This window comes from Tribolium castaneum, chromosome 3, assembly GCF_031307605.1.
Source record: "Tribolium castaneum strain GA2 chromosome 3, icTriCast1.1, whole genome shotgun sequence".
In the NCBI taxonomy this organism is placed as follows: domain Eukaryota; kingdom Metazoa; phylum Arthropoda; class Insecta; order Coleoptera; family Tenebrionidae; genus Tribolium; species Tribolium castaneum.
This window is the reverse complement of record NC_087396.1, coordinates 11,581,482-11,600,389: the sequence shown is the minus strand read 5'-3', so window position 1 is coordinate 11,600,389 and position 18,908 is coordinate 11,581,482. Positions and strand designations below refer to the sequence as shown.

Below are 18,908 nucleotides of genomic sequence, written 5' to 3'. Positions count from 1 at the left end.
GAGTTCATTTCTGGTTGTTTACATCATAAAATCGTTTCGGGAAGGGTAAGAGACTCTTCCGTGTCAGAAATTACAAGAGTCCTCCTACGCGCTGAGAAACCAGTTCAGTGTTATAAGACAGATCGGGAAAGTGACTTGGCCCTATTTGGAGCGATTCTCACGGACTGGGTTACTGGAAACGCCATTGATGCTCACTTGTCCCGCAAGAGCGAAGAGAATTATGACACCTCTTAAAAAGCAGTTAAACCGTATTACACCAAGCTTGATAAGAATCGAAACGACATTATAAATTTTCACTTAATTGGAAGAAAGTACTTTGGTTAACGAGACGAAAAACGGGTACTCTGAAACCACGAGATTAACCAAATGGGCTCCTCCTTGATTTATGGTCATGGAGTTACGCAATGCGGCCTCTAGCCGCTGGCCATAAGTCTGCCTAGTGTCTGGGAAGATGAATAATTTTCTCACTTGGGCTTAGAGAAAAGCACCTCCAGTGCCAACATGGTGTCCAAATGCTTGAGCGATGGGTGTTCCCATCGATTATACAAAACAAACAGTCCTCGGCCTTTGGAGGATTTTCCACGGCCGTCAATTGTCATAAAAGTGCCGTGATTTACGGCTTGGAGAAAGTTTAGACCGTACTCGGCCTAAGATCTTTTTAATTCGGGGTTTAATGGGTCCAGTGGTGATAAAATGGGACTATTTTATGGATCTGTTCCGTGTTAGCACGCGATTAATTAGTAGTACAACGATGAGAAAACGCTTTTGATGGCCTGGCGTGGTGCAGTTTTACAGCCCAGATAATACATTTGTCTTCAATACTGTGCCATTTGATTTATTACATCGACTGGCCTCCATATCGTAAATAAACTTTATTGTTCTGCCGCTCGTTCCATCCTTCATTCACTCATTAACGAGCAAAAATTTGTACCGAATTCATTGCCTCGTCAAATTATTAATTAGTGTCAGGAACTATTGTTGGAACAGGTCGTGGGCATTATTCTCCAAAAAGGGACTCTTTGTCTGCGCATTTCAAGCAAGAATTCTGGTTTGTAGTCGTTATTGATTGAGTTCGCGATCGGTTTAATTGCCAGTAAAGCATTTAAATTGCAAATTATCACTTACGTCGTGTGAGATTACGACTTCAACGAGAGCTACACATTTAGGATGCACTGAATTCCAGCAGCTTTAAGTGCCGACAGAAATGAAAACTTAAATCGGGTGCAATAAAATTAAATTTACTTGGGAAACTCGGAATGGACGCTGTAATTGACAGTGATGATCCAGCTTTTATCTTGGGAATCTGACAAGAAAAAGCTGGCATTTGTCATAGAGATAAGTGTATTTAATCATGCATTTTCCTTCTAGAATACGCATTTTTATCCTCTGTTTATTGTTACTTCGTGAGGCTGACTTTCTTAATTGTAAACCTGGTTTCGTTATAAAAAGTTAAAATTTACTGATAAATACGTAGATCTCATTTCTAATTTCTTAGCTCAAATCTTCAGTCATCAGCAGAGGCTTGCCTGATCTCAAAAAGAGACTGATTTGAAAATTGTTCTATTAAAGGTAGAAATAATTTTATTTTTTAATAAAATGTACCCCTAGTACAGTAGTACTAGTAATGAGCAACTACGAGTAGCATGCATTTTTTGAGTAACCAGTTTTTTTTGAGAAAATCATTTCAGCCTTCGCTCGGTAATTAGAAGAAATTAAAAATAGAAATATTAGTCTGTTCGTGAGTGTAATTTTTGAGTTAAATGGATTTCATTTATTATTAGAAACGCAATTTCCTAGTTAATAACAAATCGATAAGCAATAAACATAAATTACAAAATAATTTTAAGTCTCAATTTTAATTTTGTGAGAAGTTAGTGTTTTTGGTTCCTGGAAGAACATCCTAGTCTAATGTACTGAGTGTTTTTCTTTCAAGATTAAGGTTTTGTCAAAAATTAAGTGCTTTGTTTGAAAACATTGATAAAAATCTATGATCATCTTCTTGAGTTTCAAAAAATGACGTCGGCTATAAACCATTTTATTTGAAGTTTAAGTTGCTTGTTTATTTAAGCCGGCTATACGGCCGCAATAAACGAAAAAATGAAAGTTAACAATAAAATAAACCTGCCTCCAACAGGTTGTTTAGACGCCACATCGCTCCGAAATAAAATTTGTTTATAAAAATCCAAAATTAATCTAAGACGTAAACCCAGACGGATATTTATTTTCTTATCTAATTTTTGCCGGTGTATAAAACAAAATTAGATTTTTTCCTCGTCGAGCTTATTAAAAGCTCGTCCACCTCGTCGCAGAAAAAGGTGTTAATAACAATCGCCTGTGGCCGGTCTGAGTCGGTTTTTTTCTGGCAGTCTCTTCTAATTTAGACATTGTGAAAACGGTCAGTCACGGTGCAACTTCGGCTGATTATTACCGCGAAGCAGTCATCCGTGGCTTGTGGTGGCCCAACGATGTCTAGGTGGAGTCAGCCTTGATGGCCGGACCACACATCAAGCCCACCGATCCTTGGTCTCGTCTACACCTCGCCCTAGACCTCTCCACCGATTAATTACCGCAACTATCGAATTTCGAACCTAGGGGCTAATGGACGCTTGTATAAATAACATAATCGCAGTTAAGAGCCCAACTATTAAGTTGTTTGGGTGTTGGTTTTCGTTATCAACACCTCCTTCAACCGAAATAGCCCGGCAATGTTGAATTCCTCCAAAGTGAGGAAGGAGTCACGTAGAATCGCCCGATGCAATTTATCACGTAACGAGATAAAATGAAATATTTGAGTGTCATGAAATATTCAAGCAGAGACGCTCCCGGCTCTTCAAATAGCAACACTTCAGGACGGGAAAAATTTCACTTTTCTTCAGCGAGTTGCATGTTATGCAACGGGGAGCTCTCACGATTTGTCAGAGTTTTTGCGGTGAAAGAAGATCCAGGGCTTTGCATGTGATGGGGACTGGAAAAATTCCGGTCGAAGTTCTGCAACTTCCTCCGGGATGTGGCGTAACTATCATTTAGAGCTTTATTACCAACAATATTTACGGCAAATTTACGACCGCTTCCAATAATAAAATTCCACTATGTAGCGTTTTGCGCCATTTGCGGTTTCCAAATGTGCGTCAAATATAGTATAAAAAGTTTTGTCCAATAAAGAAAAGTTTTTTTTTTCAAATTCTCCATTTTGTATTGTTTGTCCTTGAAAATATATTTCGTTTGTTTCGTCAAAGATAGAACACGGGAAAAAACCTATTATTTCGTCGCGACGTTTCGATACCTTTATTGTATCTTCATCAGGCGAACGCTTAAACGCATACAAAAACGCATTGTATTATTTAATTATGTGCTTATGTATTTATTTAAAAACAAGTGCTGTTACATGTTTGTTTTCTGCGCTTTTTTTTGGGGACAAAGTCGTAATACACTTTCTACAGGTACTTTTAACTTGTCTTCTGTTGGTAACATTTAAGCCTTCTTTTTAATATCTGAATCCTAGATTATAAACACTATTTTAAAACACGCTTCTCATAGAAAGAAATTTTTTTTTGAAAAACACTCACACGAGAACGCTTAAAGTTATTTGGTGTCTAGGTATGCAACTCGCATAAGCTCGTTGCATAACGACAGCCCTTGAGCATTAAGCTTGTGTTTTCGCTCTCGTATTATTAATAACTATTAATTAATCCATGAACAAATATTTTCCCGCACAATAGCGGATACAGGAATTTTTTTGAAGAAAAAATTGTAAAATCGTATGCAGCTTTCTTGGGATCTTGTTTTGTAAAAATTATAGTGACAAAAAAGTATGTAAAAAAATCGGAAAAAATTCTATTTAATTCTGATATTGTCAGCGGCACACACTAATTCTTAGTTTTGAATAATTTTCACTTCGGTTTAGAAAATAAAAAAGGAAGTATACAGTGATAGCATTTTATTTAGAGCATTTCGAGAGCTTAATTCACTCCAATCACATGGCGTATTGAATGATTTAAAAATATCAGCTAGGAAGGGATTTGTAAATAAGTGTTAAACTTGATAAGAGAGTTAAACCATCGGCCCCGAGTTTAAACTCAATCACGTAGACCCTCCTTGTGGAATTAATTGGTTTAGGATTTGCGGAGGTTGTTTATGCTAGACCCCTTTTCTGTCGGCGCGTCATTCCCAAGGGTCCGAAGACACACAGACACAGAAACCCGGTAAAACACATGGGAGTCTCCACAAATAAAACTTCGTGGGACAAAGTTGTAAAAATCCGGAAACCATGTGTGCACCCAGCTGGCGGCTTTTCTGCATCGTGCTAGTTTCAAGATGTCTCAAGATGGCTATCTAACCGCGTTTTTGCCACCCATCGAGAGTCCACGACCGAAAGTATCAATTTTGATGCAATTATCGTGACGTGGGCCTCTCGATGAAGGGCCCATAATAACGTTATTTAGGGTCCTGGATGACTAGCTCTTCCACACAATTACGTAAATCGATTAATCTAGGCACGCATTTATCAGAGCTAATCCTATTGTCATTGTTATCCTGGGACGGGGTTGGAGGAATTTTAATCTCGCGTCAGGTGTCTGGAGAGATTCTTCAGTCGAAAGTGAAGGTTAACACATTGTTGTTATTTGCTGGGAGTTCTGGCTTCCTTATAAGGCAGGGATGCCAACTTGAGCGCTCTTTGTCTTGGGTTATTTGCCTAGGAACGCGCTTTATCAAAACGATTTTTTATGGGCAATTCAATCCATTACTGTTAATTACTGCCTGCGTACCCCGAGACGCGGCTGTCTCCCATGTAATTACATTGTACCAAAACGCAGGGATTAATTACGATATTTTTGGTTTGATGGTCGAAGGGAATGCCTGGTTTTATTACTAATTAAACCCATCGATAAGACGGAGAGCTGCAATTAGGGAGTGATGGTTTTTTCTGGGTTGGGGGTCACGGTCACACTTCATTCAGTAATCGCACCAGAAGATGATATTACGTATTCGTGTCGGGTGTATCGTACATATGTGAAAGTAGCCAAGCTCATTCATTCCGCGTTTATATGGTAAATGCGGTACGAGATTATGCACGTTTTCTAAGGTCAATGCTAAAGCTGCGATCTGGGTCATCTTTTCGAGATGCACCGCACGGGAAATGCTAACAGTCTTAATTGAATCCTGCCGTTAAAATGACATGACAAATTTGAACCGAGCCCAGACACGGTTTTCCAAGTCCAAACGTGCTGACACGACGAAATTTATTAATTACCGGCATTAGCCCGAATGGAGGTAATCACTAGAACAAACATGTCGATCGCAGCGACTGAATAATGATGAGCCTTCCTCAAAAAATAAGAACAACTCCGAAAAAACGTTTCCTTTAACTCAAAATAATCTTCGAATGTATTTTTTATCTACTTTTCAAAATCGTTAAGATTTCAAAAATTCAGTTTCAATCTCAAAAATTATGCCCTTCAAGAATATATTAGAGGAGACACTTGCACATATTTTGATTTGGAACAAGTTTTTATTAATTTTTTAAATCTTGAAAAGCTTGGTAAAGGAACCCTTGAAGTAAGTTCTTTTAAACAAGGTTGTATTAGCTCTAGGACAAATATTTCTGGACAAATGTTTAATGTTTGTCCCTTTTTTGTTCTAAGGAATCACTTACTCGAGTTCTTCATCTATGGACTCTTTGAATTCGTCATTTGTCGAAATTTGTTGCTTTTATTTTGTTCGTAAAAATAATTAAAAAAAAAATTGTCAAACTGAAATAGAATTTTGAATTTTTCTCAAAACTGACTATATTCCAAAGACCCGTTTAGTTAAGTTTAACTGTATTTATGTAGCTTCAAGCTTTAGTTTATTAGAGTGAAGTAACAATAGATACATTAATAATAAAATACAGCTTTTTCCACTATTTGTGGGAGAAAATTTTAAACCTTCTGATGCTTGTTTGTTACCCAAATGATTATTTACTATTTTTTATCTATTTGTTGTATTTTTTCACACATTATTACCTACTTATAAAAATTTACTGCCATGCCATCACCGAAAATTAAAACAGTTTAGTAATTGCTGTTTATTTAAACGTTTTGCGTAAGAATGCATCACTAGGTCACGTTGACACTTCGGTTTCTTTTTAAATATGTTTCAAATGCATCATTTCGAACATAAAAATTTATCGCAAATAATTTAAAATAAATTCCGTGGTGTTTATTTGCGATAAACAGTCTTGGGGCCATAAATGATTTACGTAAAAACGCATGGAAATTACACCCCTGTCTAAATATTTACGGCCCGGGGCCCCATTCCGCCTATTATCGGGATGTATGTCATCATCTCGCGCATCAAAGCGAAAAATCACGCCAAAAAGTGCAGTTTAATGTGTCGGCAAGTGGCCAAATAAAGGTCTAGCTGGAGGACCTCTTCGGAAAGTGAGATGACTCGAGATTGCGATTCTGCTTGGAGCAGATTTTTTCGCTAGTGCGAGTCATTCACCTGGAATATATTTTCCGAGAGTTAAACAATAATTTTAATTACTTTCACGAAATAGCCGCGGGGTGCACCTGTTGCTCAAAGTCCGTTAGTTATTGTCTTATTAATTTTTAGTTCATTAATGTCCGTGAAAATGATGAAGATGCTTAAAGAGAGTAAAAGAAATGATAAATAAACTGACAGAACAATAAGCGGAGAGTACAAATTACAGGGCAGTCATCGTGCATACGTTATAGACAGGTTACTTACACCTCCAATTACTCGCTTGCCAATAAGCAGGGGACCTTGAGAGTTTTCAAAATTTATTTTATTTTGGACAATAGCGTTCGAATCTGGGCTTTTTCGAGTCATTGTCATTTTGGGGCCTAGGGCGAGCGAAAACGATATATTAATTACAATGCTCTGAATTTGGTCGGAATCTCGGCCGTCCGCAGTCAACAACCCTTTCTGGGTTCTGAAAACCATTAAAATTCCTGGCCATCTGCAAGTTGTAGTCTCTCCCATTTTTTACCGCCTTAGACAAATCTGAAGAAGCGTTCAGCACATATCTCGTCTGTATCGGTCTTCTCTATTGTTGCTCCCTCCCGTGGTAGCCACTAACAAGCAGCCTCTGGCCCTTTCTTTGTCGGTCACCGTTTCAAAAATACAACTGTTTATTTTTTCTTACCGAAAAAACGCTCCATGTTCCCCATCAGTCAAGAAACCACTAACGTTTATTTTTGTGTACAACCAAAGCTTTCAAGTACTTTACTCGTCTTGTTAGCGACTTAAACAAGTATGCTGCAATTTCTTTACGATGCCGTCGTGTAAGATGGTAATCTTTAAACGAACATAATAATCCGAAAATTATGTACCAGAAACTGCACATAATTCCTGCAACTGCGCTTATTAACGAGGCAAGAATGCCAAATTGTAGGCATCGGACAAATAGGTTCCGGAAGATTAAATTAAGTTGCGATCTCGACAATCGTTTGCCCTGTCAACGGATAGCACAGGGTCTAATCAACGTAATAAACGAGCTTGCAGGATAGACGCCCGAGACAGGTTTCGGTGCTTTTATTGCAGCATATGCAGAAAGCTGGTGCATACACGGGAAAAGGAACAAAAAGGACTTAATTCAATGTTGCATAATTTAACTCGCTGAGGACCTCATAAATAAGCAATTTGTATTTCCATTTAATTATCAGCGGAAAAATTGCCCAAATTGCGCTCATGGCTCATTTAGTAAAGATATTAAATTCGCCACGGAAAAATAAAGTCAAGCCTTTTTAATAAAAAATTGTTGACAGTTCAGGTTTGTGATTTCCAAACCAAAAAAGTTTTAAAGTTTAATAACTTATTTTATCATCAAGAATTAATAATAAAACAAAAAAAGTGAATTTTTAAACGTCGAGTGATAATGAGTGGTTTATCATCCACGAGGTGAAATAAATGAACCGATTTACACGAAAACGAGTTCAATACAACATTTTACCTTTATTTGTACCTTTCTGAAGTTATTTATATTACTTGTTTTATTTTTCTTATTGTATAATGTTTTTTATATTTCTTATATTTCTTTTTTTGGGGGGTTGAGTTTAATAGTCTGCGACTAAACTTCGCCCCCGCAGAGTTTGTATATTTATTTATTTATATTTATATTTTATTTTTTTTATCTTTTATCTTTAAATAAAGGCCTATTATTATTATTATTATTATTATTATCATATTTATTCTTCGAATTAGACTCAACAAGGTTTAAAATTGCTTTAAATTTGTTAAAAATAGTCTGACGTTTCGTATTGAAATGCCAAACAGTTGTCAAGACTTTCTTACACAGGAGAAAAACAGAAAATTTTGACAGTGTTAAAGAATAAAAAAACTTTAAGAAATTTTTCAAATTTGCTATACAAAAAATGCTATCGATGTATGTAAAGAAATACATGGTGTTATATTTGAAAAAATGAGTTAATGAACTTTTTGTGTTTTGACACAGCCTGTACATTATCTGCGTGTTTCAAGTAAAAGTCAAATAGTGGTAAAACTACAGGGTATTTTCTGTTGCAAATTTGTCGGAAAATATTCATAGACGACTTCGCAGTGATTTAAAAAAATTTTTTTTGATATCGAAAAGTTTAATAATTCCGATACGAAAAGAGTTATATAATAGTTTATATAAAGTAACATTATTTTTTTGTCTAATCTAATTATGCAAAAATATCTAGAGTGTTCCATATAAAAAATATATCTTTTGTTCACCACCCTGTGAGTCAACATCTTGTGTACAATAAAAAAAATTAGTTTGTTGTCTTTAAGTCGATCTATCGTATAATGAAAGCGGCTTTGGCAATATTTCAAATAATAAAAAAGTTATAGACCGATTACGCACCCCTGGGTCATCCTGTATGCTGAAGTGTTATGGCGATTAATTACCTTACCTAGTAATCCCTCTCGCACATAAAGAAAAAAAATGAAACGTTTTCATATTCATGTGTTTTTTTTCGACAATACAATATTTTTTGTTAAGAAGTTAAGACTGAACTTAAGGATATCGTTTAGAATTATGATACTGATTTATTGCCCAAAATGGGCTGACCAGAGAGACCGGTCACTGTTTTACATTTGGGTAGTAATTCAATTTAAATGCGCTGCATCCGTATATAAATCCACTCGTAAATCATAAACTATTCAACTTAACATAACTTTATTCGACTCCACTTTCGTAATTTACTTACAAAAAAAACACTTCAAAAATTGTTACAAACCCGGAAGCAACTGAGCAATTTCGCAAGTTAACGTCTCGTTTTGCAAAAATCGCTAAATTGAAAATTCCTCGAACATTTTACAAAAGCCAGACTCGTTGTCGAGGAATTCTCACAGGAAATTAATTCCCTCAATTTTTAATTTTGCTTAAATTTTGATAAGCCACCTCGAAATTGACTAACTTTTCATTGCTTTCGCTTTTCCTCGTGGCGAGAAATGTGTCTCTATTACGAAATATCCATTTGGTGCTAGGTTTTACTGTTAGGTTTGGTGTCCGACTAGGAACGTAATAATGTCGAGGTTATTAGCATTCGGCTTGTAAACACTGCAAGTGTCATCGTCGTGCATTTTATCGACTCGTAGGACGGCTCAGAGCCGCGCTGTCTACCTCTCCAGCCGAGCAATTTTCCTCGCATCCACCACAATAAATTATTATCCTGTCATATCAAATCACCTCTTATTACCCGATAGTAATGCGTAGACAATGGCATGTTTAAGTGAATTTTACAGCGCGGCTCGGAGATCCTTAATGACTCTTTTACATCTCAACGCCACACCTTTGAACCCTCTACCCATCCCTCCTGTCACTCTGCCGTCCCTTGAAGGGTCTAATCCCCAGGCACACAGGAATTATTTAGCACCGCGGAGGCACGAGCCTCCTTAAGGCCGGTTTACCGTTGCCATTGCATTATCTAATTGTTTGCTTTGCGTAAACATTAAAGGTCGCTACCGTAGCGTACAGGTGCATTGCTCCACTTGGACCAAACACTGTGGGCTATCTAGACCTTGATCTTGATAAGCGCTATTTATTACGCTATTTGTTCGCGCAAATCGAAGGTGTGTCAATATTTTAAGCCAACTGAATCGACAACTTCAAGGTAACCATACATGGAACAAAATCAACATGCGTCTCGTCCCAAAAATCTAGACAAGAAATGCACTAAAACTTTTATTAGCCATAAAGCAAACCAATTAAACGCCGCCATCCCGGGCAAGCCCAGCACTGGTAATTGCAATAATTTTATTGTTGGCAAAAACCGAAAAATTCCGCATGGGAGATTAATTAAGCTCGCACAAAGAGTCTTAACCCCATTGAATCGCCTAGTTCGGGGAACCCCACCGGATGGTGTCGTGTTACTCGATTTTTTGCATGGTGGTGCAGACATCCAAGGCCACGGTAGGGCCTGGCTGGATAAATTCGGACACAGTTCAGTTGCAGGAAAGACACGTTCCTCTATTCTTAGCGAATCGACTCAAATGGTCGTAAACCGCCTGCATTAGAAGTTTGTTGAACCACTGCACGGCATGCAAATGAATATTTGGCCAACAAAAATGCTAACCACGACCACCATCAATCATCCGGCTTGGTGCATATACAATTCGCAAACGCACCGTTTCGGACCGCAGGAACTGGCCTTGGCTAGGCCAATATTTGCCAATAAGTTTTAACAACCCTGCTTTAATCAGGCCGAGCTAATGGCTCTGAATATCAAATTTGTAATTACACATTTATCTTATGCAATTATTCGTCGGACCTGTCCCGAGGAAGCATTTACAATGCAAAACTTGCTGCAAATCGAATGATCGAGTCGTTTATAAAGTTAATCTCACTTAACATTAACACCTAGCTACCATTATGCAATTATTATTATTATTATTATTAATATTATAACGCACACACAAAGCCATTATGTCGTGTCGTGTAATTACATCCGAGATAAATATTAAAAATCGGTTTCGTCGACTGAAAGTCAATCGTTTGCGTGTTCAAATTTTCGAATAACAAGATGTTGAAATTTGGAAATGTCGGTACGAATTTCGGATGGAATACGTCTAACGGCTGAATTTATTCAAATTATTATAATTACGATAATAGTCAATAATTTCTAGCCAGTGTCATGCAAAAACACGAAATAAAATACCACCGAAACGCTTGATGACTTAAATATATCCTGTCTCTAATAAGTAGCGATGCGTTATTTTCCTATTAAATAATATTTAAAACTTTTTGTTTATTTATACTCAGATTGACTAATCCTGTAAATAAACTAGAGCAGCAAATTATTTGGAATGATCTAATTATCAATAATGGAATAAATAAACAAAAAGTGGTAAGTCTAAGAAGCGTTGCATCAGTGTTGTTTTATGTAATTACAACTAACGCCGTGTCTTTTTTTCAAAGAAAGTTTCGGGGGATTTTTGTCCTTTTTCTACAAGGATAACGTCAAGACAATAGAGCAATTTTTACGTCTTTCCTTTCCCTGTAAGCTCAAAGATCTCAAAATTGCTTCATCTTGCATTTTGGTCAATATTTACTCTTAGTGACATTTACTGCGGTACTGTTAATTAGTCAATTTTGAGGAATTGGGATAGTGAGGTCAGTCCGTATCCTTCTTTCATTTTCGATCCTGTGTAATTATAATGCGAAATTTTAAATAAATGGACTTGATATGAAACAGATAACTATTAGCGATTTCCCAGTACTGTAGATCAAAGTAAAATAAATGGTCAAATAATATTAAACACAGTTAGACCTTCACGTCATCCTGTTATAAACACTTAGTTCATAATTCACATTAGATTGGATTGAAATATTTTGGGAACAAGACTTTGGCCACATAAAGAGCTTTCCAGGCGTTTCTATTGATTTTTATTTTTCATAAAGGTTATTTAGTCACATGAATTGTTTTCTTCATTAACATTTTTATCTTCGTTTTATTACCATGTTCAAAGAAATGAAATGCCTTAAGTCTTCGGAGGAAGAGTTTTTATGAAGCGTGTCTCAAAAATAATAAAAAGTGGTAATAAGGGCCCACTTATTTTTGGAATTCCTACTTTCGTTCTAAATAATTTTTTGCGTTTTCTGCCGAATAGGCGTTTAAAAGTTGTTTGTTTACAATGTCTAACGTTTTATTTTCGTTAATCCAAACAACCATTGGCATGTAATTATCGCATTATCGAATGCCAGTAATTAATTATGACCGAAATTATAATTAGAGGCTTCACCACTGGATTTTTTGTTTCAGTGGGTATATAATTAATTAATTAAAGTAAAATGAATCATCAGTTTTAGCTCCATGTTTTTTGTGTAATTCAATGTTTAAAAATCCAATAAAAAAATTCCCATTTCATTTCGCAAAATTAATTGAAAAGGCAATGAATATTTAAATGAAGACATTGGGAGCCTGACAACTGATTAATTTGTTTTTGCAAGTACTCACATAATGTGCCGCCTGTGGAGCAAACGCATCCTTTATTTTTTGGTGGCAATGTTCCGAAAGCTTGATCTTGCACTTGAAACACACACAAGTGGCGCGAGATGATCGCGACGCGTCTTGGAGGTACCGCTTTCGCAGTACAACACGATGGAATGGACCGTCTAGTACTGGAACCTCTATTTATACCCTCTGTTCAAAGCAACTACGAAGGAGCCCTTCAGAGTCGGCATCTTCAAATTTCTTCCTCACTCTCACGCCGGCCAAAACATCGGCTCTTATCAGCAAACATCATCAAGCTCAAAGCTCGAGGACTTTTGACAAGCTTCGGCTATTAGCACCTTGCTGCTGAGAGGTGTTTTTATAACAAAAGGAGATTATGGGGGTAAACAAACACGGCCCAAGCGGCTTAAAGGAAGATTTTTTTCCATAGTTTGTGGAAAGAAAGTAAAATTCCGACGAGCTTTTACAATAATTTATTTTTACGAAGAAAAAATATTGCGAAATTTTTTTCATAGAAAGAGTTGGGACAGAGGATAAGCGGAAGTGGTTTAGAGGAAGCTCCTATCATTGTAGCTTCCCACTCCTACGTTACCTCGTGTAAAATTAATCTGCTTTTGATTTCCCTATTTCATGAATACTTTACATTCTTTTATTTAGAACACGGACTAATTCGAAACGTACTACACCGGATATGTAGTGGTAGGTTTTATCTTTGTCAGATGCGCCAACAGTAACAATTAAAAATAGTTTTATCATTAATTATGCTATCCGGTTTTAGGAAAGCTTCGCTTTCAGAATCGGTTCAAGTTTCATTCATGATTCTTAAAAAATATTCTTTGATTGAATTCAATGATGGAGGAAAATAGAAATGTGGACGCTGTTGGCAACCCGATATACAGTACCTTCTTTGATTTATTAAATATAAGAAATAATTGCTTTGAAATAAAGAACCGCCTCTTAGCATAGAATAGTTTTTTAATTTTTCTATAGGAAAATGATACATCACTATGTCATTTTAGGTCTTTAACGAGATGGGTTTTTATATAGTTTTTGCAGGAAACACATGATTTCTTAGTTAAATAACTAAGAATTTTTTAGAACTTAGAATATGTAACATTTATTATTTTTATTGGCCGTTTGCTATTCGTAGCGTTTAAGATTTGTTTCTAGCATTTATTATTTTTACTTGAAATTATTTATAAAGATTTAAGGGCGGTTTATAGAAAGTTCAATTAAAATTTACTGCGCTGTTTAAAGTTGATTTCGTCGTTGAAGGCATCTGATACTGCTTGGTTCAATTGGTCATGTAATCAGTTAATCAGACACTTAATTGTGGATTAAATTATCCGACTCTTTATGTTTTTAATTTGCATTAACTTGCATAATACATTGAAACAAGTAGATTCTTATGTAATTTAAAATACTATTCTAAACAGTTTTTAAAATCAGATCATTTAGGGTCGGTTTATGTAAGCGTCATTAATATAATTTGCAGTTAAATACGTGATTAATTAATCACGTCACCAAATTGAAGCAAATTAATTGATCCATTAACGTTGTTAACTTTTAACGAGAGTTAAATTTTAACAGAGATTTTTATAAACGGGCTTTTAAAAAAGAAGCAATAACTCAATAACTAGTAAAACTGCTAGTTTTGCCATTTTAACGTGTATATTTTAACATTTTAAGTGAAAGAATTTTTTTAAAAACTTTATATGAACGCAGCTTTGATAAGTTATTTATGTTACACATAATATGGAACTGTATTGATGGTTACATAGTTTTTATTAAAGTTGTTCAACTGTTCTGTTGTAAGTTGTACGTCAGTTATTAAGCTTGGTCCACTGTATATTTAACCGTTTAGGAAAAATAATTCATGCACAGTAGGTCTATTGCTTTGTTTGACAGTTGTGTAAGATGGTTAGTGGTTTTGCTGTTTTTCTAGAAGCTTTCAATTGCTGTTTTTGTGGAAAAATCGTACAAATTGAGGAATAATAGTTTGGCACATCGTTTATTTCTTGTATAAGCAGTTTTTTTGGCACTTTTCCAAATGGCACACTACAAGGGGGCTGCCAGCGAAGCTGGTAGAGCCATGCAACTAATGAAGAAACGCGAGAAGGAAATGCAAGACTTAGAGCTTCGCAAGAAACGAATAGAAGAAGATTTGAAATTAAATAACATTGAAAATAAATTCGCCACTCATTACGATGCAGTGGAACAACAATTAAAGGTACTCAAGTTTTCAAAAAACGAGATTTTTGAAACCAATTTTTAGAGCTCAACAATCGGCTTGGTCACTCTGGATGAGATGAAAGCCAAGCAGGAGAACATAGTAAAAGAGCGCGAAAAAAAACTGGCCCAAAAACAAGCCGAAAAAGAACGCGAGAAGCAAAGACAACTTGAAGCGAAACTTGCTGAGAAAAACAAGCAGAAGAAACAGGTACGTCTGGATTTGATTATTCGAACAGACGAAAAATAAAGTGAGGCAGTTACTGTTGTAGATTCAAGCACTTTCATTCAACTTGGACGAGGAAGAATGTGATGACGAAAGTGAGGAAGTTGATAACAAGCCCTGGAAGAGAGAAGCTGAGGATGCTCCGAAAATTACAAAAAAGATCAAAAAGGATCCAAACGTTGACACCAGCTTTCTGCCAGACCGGGAACGTGAAGAGGAAGAAAACAGATTGAGAGAAGAGTTAAGACAAAAATGGGCGGAACAGCAACAAAAACTCAAAGAGGAGGAAATTGATATCACGTTTAGTTACTGGGACGGCTCAGGGCACAGAAGAACGGTCAGAGTGAAGAAGGGTAACTCAATTTACCAGTTCTTGCAAAAGGTTTTAGAATTATTGCGGCGCGAATTTTCTGAGCTGAAAACGGTAATGGCCGATCAGCTCATGTATGTGAAAGAAGACTTAATCCTACCTCATCATTACACCTTCTACGATTTTATTGTAACAAAAGTAATTCATTTTAAACGATTTATTAAGAAAAAATTTACAAAGACTATTGTAGGCACGTGGCAAAAGTGGGCCACTTTTCCAGTTTGATGTCCACGATGACGTCAGATTGGTAAGTGACGCTTCAATTGAAAAGGAAGAGTCACACGCTGGGAAGGTTCTGCTGAGAAGTTGGTATGAGAGAAACAAACATATCTTTCCTGCTAGTAGGTGGGAACCTTATGATCCAACAAAGACATATGACAAATACACAGTTTCTGATAAAAACAAGAAATTGTAATTTTATTCTAAATAAAGTTAATCGATTTTTGTAGTTTCTACTTTTGCTAATTCATCGTCAGCAAATAATAATTCGGTAGGCTTCTTCCAAAATTCCTCATTGTATGGTAATCTGTTAGTTATGTCGGTACTCCAGTGGCGGATTTGGCATCTGACTTTGACCGTTTCCATCTTATTTACCTGTAACAGATCAGTGTATTACAACATAAGTCGAAGATTTTATAACGAAGTAAAAATTTCGCTAAAGTGTTTTGTATCAAATTATTTGTAACATACTTGGTTTTTGTTTTATTAATTAATTTATTTTATTTTTAATTTTTCAACTGTAGCAGAAGGTAGCCATAAAGGTAAGTGCTTGTTTTCATCTACAATATGTTAAATACTTTGTAATATTGACATATTGTATTGATTTTGTTTTATTTTTTATTATCTTGATACAAACTGCCATAAAGATAAGTTTTATTTTTATTTTTTCCTCTTTACCGCCAAGCGATAAAATTGGATTGTTGTGTTGTATTTTCTATTTCTAACGCAACTCGTTACCGCTTGTTGACAGCATTTTACAGGCACAGCTTGTGCCTTCTTCACAAATAATTTTATATGAATTTTTGGAATAACTGCACCAATGAAAAAAAAGATTTAGTGGTCAGGTTATTACGTCCGATATCAATTTTTCTGAAAAAACGCATTAAAATTTGAAGTTCTATGCAACCAACATTACAAGCGTGCACGCTATGTAGACTTTTTGAACGATTTCGAAAAAACTACTATTAAAACTCCCTTACAGTGACGATTATATAAAATTCTTTCCCTTCAAGATCCAAATTAGGTCCTTTGATTTCCCGCTTCGGCATTGTTATTGCATACTCTGGTACAATAAAACCGCATTTTCTAAATGAAGTTTTAACATGCCAAGGCTGAAGAGTCCAAGGTGAATCTTTATTCATAATGATGGACAAAGATATTCTGGATAATGCTTTGATGACCTAAAATAACAGCCTTGATATTTTGCCGAAAAGCTACACAGTGAAAGCTTACATGCAAAGCTCGTGGAGAACTGAAATGTCTCACGTTCGTAGTTTCTGTGTTTTTATATTTAGCCTCATTTTCGGGCGTTGCGTAAACAGCCAGACCAGGCAATAGAAGGTGATAGTAAGCATAATTTGGCCGAACCGTTACTTTATCACCCATATTTCCCAAATCCTCCACAAAAGAAGTTAAAATGACTTCTATATCTGACTTTTTTTCAACATTAGTATTCTTGACAAGATCATAGAGGTAATGTCTGGTTTTTAGTTTTTTTGGCGGCTCTCCTTGTTTAGCCAGAAAGGGCTTTATGCGGCGTTTTACCACAAAAGTTGTCTAGAAATTGAGGTTAAATTGGGCAAAAACTAAACTAAAATCACCCTCAATTGTTGGTGCAAGAGGTGTTCGCTCGACAACAAAACATCACTTTTTGCCAAAGGCGGTCCAAGTTTCATTAAAGCCTTCCACATGTCTTTACAATAATCAAATTTTATAATTAAGGATAACCTATAAAAACTGGAGCTTTTATTTTGTTATATTGGCGAAACTGAAGCCAGTGGAGCAATCACGGTTACAGATTTCTGTAACTGTGGTAACCTAAAAAGGTTACTGGACCGTGCTGCCGCTTGCGTCATTACGACGAACAACAATATTTGGCGGTAGTTTTTAAAAAATGTGCGTTTTGAGGCCATAAATGCTCACTTACTAGTTTACTGCACATAAATTGCCTAAAATATTAAACTTATTTGCTGCAAAGTGGTTGGTGGAGTTCGGCATTTGGTAAGTTATGGCCGCGCGACGGCTTATGATTCAAGGTGAAAATATTCAAAGACGGTTCGGAATTTGTAAGCACCAATAATAAAAATTGGAGGCGTCGTTTGAGAATGTGCCCAGCAGGAGTCGACCACATTTGGAATTCTCAGCGATGGCTGAAAAAATGCCTGGAATGACCTCAAGCCCTGTGCTAAACCGCGATCTCATTTACGACCGCAGGTCCATTAGAGCCAAAGATGAATTATTTCGAGCGAAGAAGGGAAAAAATAAAACCGACAAGCACGTCGCAATTAAGAAACAGATGGACTTAATTAGAAATCCCAAATCCCTCGAATAATTGAAAGCCGAAAATGTAGATTTAAAACGGAGGTATATAGCCCGAGCATTCCTCAGAACTCCACATCCCGCGTCATATAAAGAATATTATTTATTGGCAGAGAATACAATAACGCAGTAATGGGAAGAGGCGGCCAGATGGGGCACGTCGATGGGTCTGGTGCTGCTCATTTGGCGGCTCTATTTGGTCGGATGCACTAAGATACAGACCGAGACATACGGGCCTTAATGCGCTGCTCAACAATATTCAGTATAACTAGCTCTCAGTAGAGAGGCATATTTCAGTCGAACACAAAGCGAGCCGACTAAATTAAAATTTAAACTTTATACAATCGATGCGACGCATATTTATGCAGTAATTAGTGTGCCCGGTGCTCCAACACCGTCCGACACTCATTAACATGGAAATTTGTTCGAGTGCTAGTGTATGCCTTGGCGGCGGCTGCTATTTCTAGCAATGCCGGCCGGACTTCAAATATGCCATTTATTTCGGCTCGGGGTGAATCACGGACATGCCATTCTTCACCATCCGTTCCCAGAGCTTCGATATGAAAGCCCTCGGTTGGCTCTAACTAATTCTTGGAAGTTTTTGGTCCTCGACTACCAGATGTTCAATAGATAACATTTTCTAAGCTGTCATTACCGGACAACAAGAAATCTATTGTAAAATGCAAATGCGTTTGAGTAACTGTTAAATATACACACTCAAATCAGACTCGCGACACCAGCAAATGAGGCTTCCAACTATGGAATCTCAAAGTGATTATTACGAATTTTTAGATCAGTGGTCCTATTATTTCACGATTATTTTTTTGTCCAAATTCAGATTTGAACTAGAGTATTTTAATAACATGCTCCAAATGCTGTTTTTGCAAAGTAAATTTTTTCAAACTAAGCCAATTTCCGTTAAGCTAATGTCTAATTAATGATGGGTCTGCTTTATGACAAAAAAGAAAGAAATAAAGAATGAATATGTAGTCACTTTTGTAATTAAAAAAAATATATTAATTTTAGCAAATTTTTATAATAATCTTTGAAATTATTTATTTTCGGCATGAAAGAATCTTTCAATAAAATCTATTTACAATCTTTA

At 36.2% G+C, this 18,908-nt stretch overlaps 3 protein-coding genes across 5 annotated transcripts in view; 1 reads left to right on the top strand and 2 right to left on the bottom strand.

Moving 5' to 3' along the window:
- The window catches only part of Ppn (Papilin), a 29,833-nt gene extending 17,250 nt beyond the window's left edge, over positions 1-12,583 (bottom strand). For both annotated transcript variants that reach the window (XM_008198194.3, XM_064355552.1), the window contains exon 1: positions 12,444-12,583. In XM_008198194.3, the coding sequence (XP_008196416.2) occupies positions 12,444-12,472 (29 nt within the window). In that variant the 5' untranslated portion in view covers positions 12,473-12,583. The remainder of the gene's footprint in view (positions 1-12,443) is intronic.
- Positions 12,584-14,327: 1,744 nt separating this feature from the next.
- LOC663812 (uncharacterized protein) lies at positions 14,328-15,713 on the top strand. The gene is made up of 4 exons (XM_969847.3): positions 14,328-14,670; positions 14,716-14,880; positions 14,942-15,403; positions 15,456-15,713. Exons 1-4 carry the CDS (start codon positions 14,491-14,493, stop codon positions 15,678-15,680), a joined length of 1,032 nt encoding a protein of 343 aa, XP_974940.1. The 5' UTR covers positions 14,328-14,490; the 3' UTR covers positions 15,681-15,713.
- mRpL9 (mitochondrial ribosomal protein L9) lies at positions 15,408-17,265 on the bottom strand. Of its 2 annotated transcripts, XR_001575222.2 has the most exons (5): positions 17,086-17,265; positions 16,718-17,041; positions 16,401-16,665; positions 15,956-16,354; positions 15,655-15,859 (listed from the first exon to the last, which is right to left on the bottom strand). XR_001575222.2 is itself a non-coding variant. In XM_969835.4 (4 exons), the coding sequence occupies exons 1-4, from the start codon at positions 17,173-17,175 to the stop codon at positions 15,698-15,700; spliced, it is 777 nt and encodes a 258-aa protein (XP_974928.2). In that variant the 5' UTR covers positions 17,176-17,264; the 3' UTR covers positions 15,408-15,697. The 2 variants fall into 2 exon arrangements, 1 of the variants encoding a protein (XP_974928.2); XM_969835.4 differs by lacking the exon at positions 15,956-16,354 and having other exon boundaries at positions 15,408-15,859; positions 16,465-16,665; positions 17,086-17,264.
- Between the last annotated feature and the right edge of the window lie 1,643 nt (positions 17,266-18,908).

What these genes read in the sequence shown, in the direction of transcription:
- mRpL9 (XM_969835.4), bottom strand. Translation starts at nt 17,175, where the DNA reads ATGTGGAAGGCTTTAATGAAACTTGGACCGCCTTTGGCAAAAAGTGAT. An exon ending in GTTCTCCACGAGCTTTGCAT is followed by an intron (nt 16,666 to 16,717) that starts GTAAGCTTTCAC and finishes CTGTTATTTTAG; the next exon opens with GTCATCAAAGCATTATCCAG. An exon ending in AATTTTATATAATCGTCACT is followed by an intron (nt 15,860 to 16,464) that starts GTAAGGGAGTTT and finishes GATCTGTTACAG; the next exon opens with GTAAATAAGATGGAAACGGT.
- LOC663812 (XM_969847.3), top strand. Translation starts at nt 14,491, where the DNA reads ATGGCACACTACAAGGGGGCTGCCAGCGAAGCTGGTAGAGCCATGCAA. An exon ending in AAAACAAGCAGAAGAAACAG is followed by an intron (nt 14,881 to 14,941) that starts GTACGTCTGGAT and finishes TTACTGTTGTAG; the next exon opens with ATTCAAGCACTTTCATTCAA. An exon ending in ACGATTTTATTGTAACAAAA is followed by an intron (nt 15,404 to 15,455) that starts GTAATTCATTTT and finishes AGACTATTGTAG; the next exon opens with GCACGTGGCAAAAGTGGGCC.